This window comes from Echinococcus granulosus (genome assembly GCF_000524195.1).
Source record: "Echinococcus granulosus chromosome Unknown EG_S00054, whole genome shotgun sequence".
Taxonomy (NCBI): Eukaryota; Metazoa; Platyhelminthes; class Cestoda; order Cyclophyllidea; family Taeniidae; genus Echinococcus; species Echinococcus granulosus.
This window is the reverse complement of record NW_020170434.1, coordinates 315,089-319,850: the sequence shown is the minus strand read 5'-3', so window position 1 is coordinate 319,850 and position 4,762 is coordinate 315,089. Positions and strand designations below refer to the sequence as shown.

The 4,762-nt window shown below is 45.8% G+C and overlaps 1 protein-coding gene across 1 annotated transcript in view; it reads right to left on the bottom strand. All coding sequences in view use genetic code 11, as the record gives it.

Annotated features, from left to right (window-relative positions):
- The window catches only part of EGR_06283 (Frizzled-4), a gene marked incomplete at both ends in the record, with an annotated part of 6,306 nt that extends 2,510 nt beyond the window's left edge, over positions 1-3,796 (bottom strand). Inside the window, 2 exons of the mRNA XM_024495532.1 lie at positions 2,210-2,992; positions 3,236-3,796. Coding sequence (XP_024350055.1) covers positions 2,210-2,992; positions 3,236-3,796 — 1,344 coding nt within the window. The remainder of the gene's footprint in view (positions 1-2,209; positions 2,993-3,235) is intronic.
- Positions 3,797-4,762: the final 966 nt, after the last annotated feature.

Below are 4,762 nucleotides of genomic sequence, written 5' to 3'. Positions count from 1 at the left end.
GGATGGATGGATGGATGGATGGATGGATGGATGGATGGATGGATGGATGGATGGATGGATGGATGGATGGATGGATGGATGGGAGTCGGAATACACAAGCCTACTTTCTTTGACCACCGTCTCCTTCAACACAAATGCCTTAGAATACGCGAACAGAATTTGTTACCTCCCTAAAACTAATCCTGACACCACTTTTGCCTCACAATCACACCCACACTGAGAAGTACAGCGACCAACTGACGCCGTTGGCCGGGATTCCGCTCCCATTGGCTTAGACCCATGTATGCACAGTTCACACTGGTTCGCCGTGAAGGTGTCAATCAGGCCCACTTTTTAGTTTATTTATGCAGTCAAAAATGGGACCAGGGGGTGGATCTGCAAGCATTTATGTGCACGAACGTGTGTTTTCACGCATTCACTCTCGGCAGCACCACCAATTACTTCGCTAAGACTGACGTCGGTGCTACCTACATGTCGGTCAATCATCCACTTCTACCTTCTGTGCTGTTAATTTGCAAATTAAATCTCCAAATTGTGCACGTAGGAGCCCTTCATTAAATGCTTAAGCCATTCAAATACACTGCTTTTTTCACAAATAAGCGGCAAAGCCCCACACTAAGTCGCTACTGCTACTTCTTTATCTTCAGCAGGCAACGTGTGAGGTCTTTTGATGGGCGTTTAATCCACATTCTCGTTACACAAATTCCTGTTATCAAAAAATGCAGGAAAATTCAGATTCTTTTAGTAAGTGCATGACATTTTGGGCCTAATTAATGAGAATTTCCTCGTATATCTTAACACCTGCCTTCAGCTTTTACCCAAAAATGTCAGACAGCTGTCAAGCTCTGAACTAAGAGAGCGGTACTGACCTTCCTACTTCTTATACAACCGCCTGAGAGGAGGAGGAGGAGATTGCCGAAAGCCTTTATGATCGTGTAGAGCCCTGTCCTCCTTGATTCAAGCTGTTCTAAAAGTGCCACTCCAGAACCGTCGGCGAGAGAGTGAGGGAGCGATTTAACCACACCCCTTTCAACAATACGCCAGAGTTCTGTTCGACATTAACAAAGACCAGCTGGATTACTAATTTTGAAAGAAAGTATTCAGTACATAATTGGACCTCACGAATTTCAATTGGATCGAGGTAGCAGAAATCCGAGATTGTCTAATTTGACGGAGGGAAAAAGTAGAGAGCATCCATCTTAGCTAGAAGACGGTGTCCACTTCGAGGATTCCCTCAAGTAAATGCTGTAAGGGACTCTCGCCACTTCTTTATCATGCAACAGACCTTTATATGCCCGACCAAAAAAAGGTCTCTTTCTAGTCATAAAAACACCTGCATAGGCAAGCTTCGTTCCCTTAATGTCTCTATCCCCCCAAAGTGCATCCACATATACGCAGACGTCTCTTTTGTCCCGTTCACGACTTGAAAAAGCTCCGAGACACGTCTACCAAAACACCACACTCGGGGCTGAGTCATAGAGAAGAGAGGAGAATAGGAAGGGCGGAAGGGTGGAACAGGGAGTACATGCATCCCTCGCCCCTCCCTATACGTGAAACATGAGGTTGTCCCTAATTGGAATGGAATACCAGATTCGCCCTGCGCCAATTAACCGCGTATTTCCGTTGTTTACTAAACAGAGTTTTTTCCTCTGGCTTTTGCCAAGGCCAAATAATGTTGGCAATGAATTTCGGGGGATAGGTCTGTCCATTGAATGGACGCTTATGCAGTCCTATATTATTGTAGGATCGGTGTCACGGGCTATATTTGGCTTGAATGTCCACCATCACCACTACCATCACTAAAAAAACTCGTATATTTCATTTTCAATCAAAAACAGCCTCTACATCCACCTTACTGTTGTAGACTTGAATGACACGTGCCACATATGTGTGACTCGAAGACTGGCATAAAAAATCAAGCCACTATTTATAGCCAGTAATGGAAAAAAGGGTGGAGAAAACACCGGTCTAAAAATTACCGCAACAAATAACGGCAGGACCACTTAGGCACCCTCTGAGTTCATCAGACGAGGTAATAAGTCGACTACGGGTGAATGAATGTCTGTCAACTAACCAGTCTCCAAGTTTTTGACGTGCCGACTTTAAACCTGAACGCTTTTAACTGAGAAATTCTGAGTAGTATGTGACAGCGAATGTCACTGATAAAATATCATGATTATTTATCGACGGAGGAAGAGCATTGACTCACCTGTCGACTGACGAGAACGCCTACCGTCAAAAGACCGGGTGTCAACCACGCGACGACGTGTTCTTTGGCCAGACAATTATTTTCGGCACTTGAGCTGTTCACCCCCCGTCTATTCAGCTGGGCAAAACGTAGAGATGGTCCTATCCTTTGTTGTTTATCTGGGAAGTTGTCACCCTCTCCTATGGCAGCCCCATGTCTGATGACCCCTTCGCGATGCCAACCGCAGCAGCCGTATTTTAACAGGGTTCCCTCATCCCTCCTTCCGCGAGCCAATCGCAGATGATGAGTTGACCTTGATGCCCAGCCAATCACCATCATGGTCCACCAAAGCGTTCCAGCGGTGAAGAAGTAGTACTGGATGAGGAAGACTAGAGCACAATTTGAGTTGTCTAGACCCTCTTGTAGACGGATTGCAAATCCTGAAGCCGGATCTTTGCCACATGTCACAGCTTTGCGTCCCAATTTGAGTCTCAGTGCAAAGCCCAGAGCGTAGGCTAATTGGCATCCTGCGATGTAGATGATTGGACGCTCCAAAGTATGGAATAGGGAAGGTTGAATAGCAAAACTCAGGAGGGTCCCAGTGGTCGCAAGTAGACAGAGGCCAGAAATCACACTGGTCCACACTGTGGATAAAGTTTTTGCACTGGGAGAGAAGAGTATATCCGCAGTGCAGTGTGGAGCGCATCTTCCAGTCCGATTAATAAATATGTAGGAGGTAGGTTTTGACAGGTGCGAGCAGTATCGAAGAGAGGAAATAAGAAGGGAGATTGGAGTCTCCTCATTCTCGAATTCAATTGGAAGTGGACTGTCATGGAGACGGGCCAACCAATTCTGGAGATGTGATCCCAGTCTGGTGATTCCGCCGCTTCCTCTTCCTCCGCCTCCTCCACTTCCAAGAGCATTCATGGTGTCTGGAATTTCTTCCAGCTGACGAAACAGACCTTCTGTTGATTGCTCAACCCTCTTTCCGGCTGCTTCTTGTCCCATGGAGGATAGCCTAACTTCTTCAATGATATCTCGTGATACTGTTCCGTCTTTTCCAACATTCGACTCCTCAGTTCCACTGGAAGATGGTTCTTCAAAGTCCTCTGGAATATCTGGACCCTTCATACACATCACCCCACCAACAGTATTCTTTTCTGGAAACCGAGAACAATTCAAATTTGCTGGCCAATCGAAGTTGAAGATCTTCAATACTGGGGAACACCGTTTTCGAACTCTTTCACAAAGTGGCCGACAGGGTCCGATCAGGTGGTTAGTATTCACATCACACATCGGAGCATAGACAGAACAGAGAAAGAAAGCTAAGTGATTTGAACACTTATAGGTGATTAGAGGCTTAAAAGTTTGCAACTGATGACGTGCATCTAGTTGAGTTTCCTGACCCACTAGATTGGGAAAGGCGGTAAAGTTATAGAAGAGGTTTTTGCACTCCGGTATTTCTATCCGTGTCGGCCGAAAACACCGTTGCTGACCGACAGGACCGTAAGTGTCTGACGAGGTATAGAGATTGGCGTTCTGACCTCGAGCGATATTAAGAGAGGCAAGAAGCAGGAGTAGGAGGCCATGAACACTTGTAGAGGACATTCTTTTTGCAGCTGACAGTCAGCATGGAGACATCATTCTTGCAACTGCGCCCTATCACGAATGCGCCAACCCTCGGAGTCCAGTTGCGCTGAGAAGGGAGGCTATTGGCTAGCAAAACTGACCAATCGGAATTGGACCAATCAGGTTTTGCATTAACACCAGACCAGCCTCTGGCGTACCCGTGGGTTCTGATGTTCAGGTGACCAGTAGATGCCACTAAATTAATAGAAAGACATTATTCAGGCATTTTGTTTTTCCCCCTTTTGGCTCAAAATTGCTCTTTTATATGTCATGTTAGCAAGGGATGAAGCTGCGGGGGTATTTTTAGGCCGCCCATTTATACCGCTGCTGGTCGCGTAGATTTACTATTCGCAGACTAGCAGTACATAACCTATGAGAAGAGAGGACAAAAACGTTGAATTTCCTGTGTTTGAAAAAGAATTAAGCAGATTTCGCATTTTAAAAATATGTATAACGGAAAGCTGGGGTAATGATTTTAGGTGTACCTCGCATCTTTCAAATGGAAGAATGAGGCGAGAAAGCCTGAATTCCAGCCACAGTTGAAGATGTAATTTTGGGATGGCCCACTCGGGCCGGTCCTTTTGCTTGTCGTACCACAAAAATCGTACGACATTTCACTGGCATCTTTGCCAAAGGAGAAAATGACAACAAAGGCAAGTGAAGTTTCTTTAATTCCCGAAGCTTCCAGCCTGCCCTAATCACTACTGAAGGAAGATTTATTATTATGAACGTACAAAAGGGAGGGTGGGAGGCGAGTGGAGAAGGGGTTGGGCCGTAGGCATGTCGACGGGACCGAAGTTAGAACTACAGGGACTAAAAGAACACTGCTACCATTAAAAAAGGGGCACTTGGCAACAAATTCTTTCGACAAAATACATCCATTTACCTTAAAAGGTGGCTAAAGGGTTGATAAAGGCTTTGTGGGATGTGAGTGCTGACGAGGTG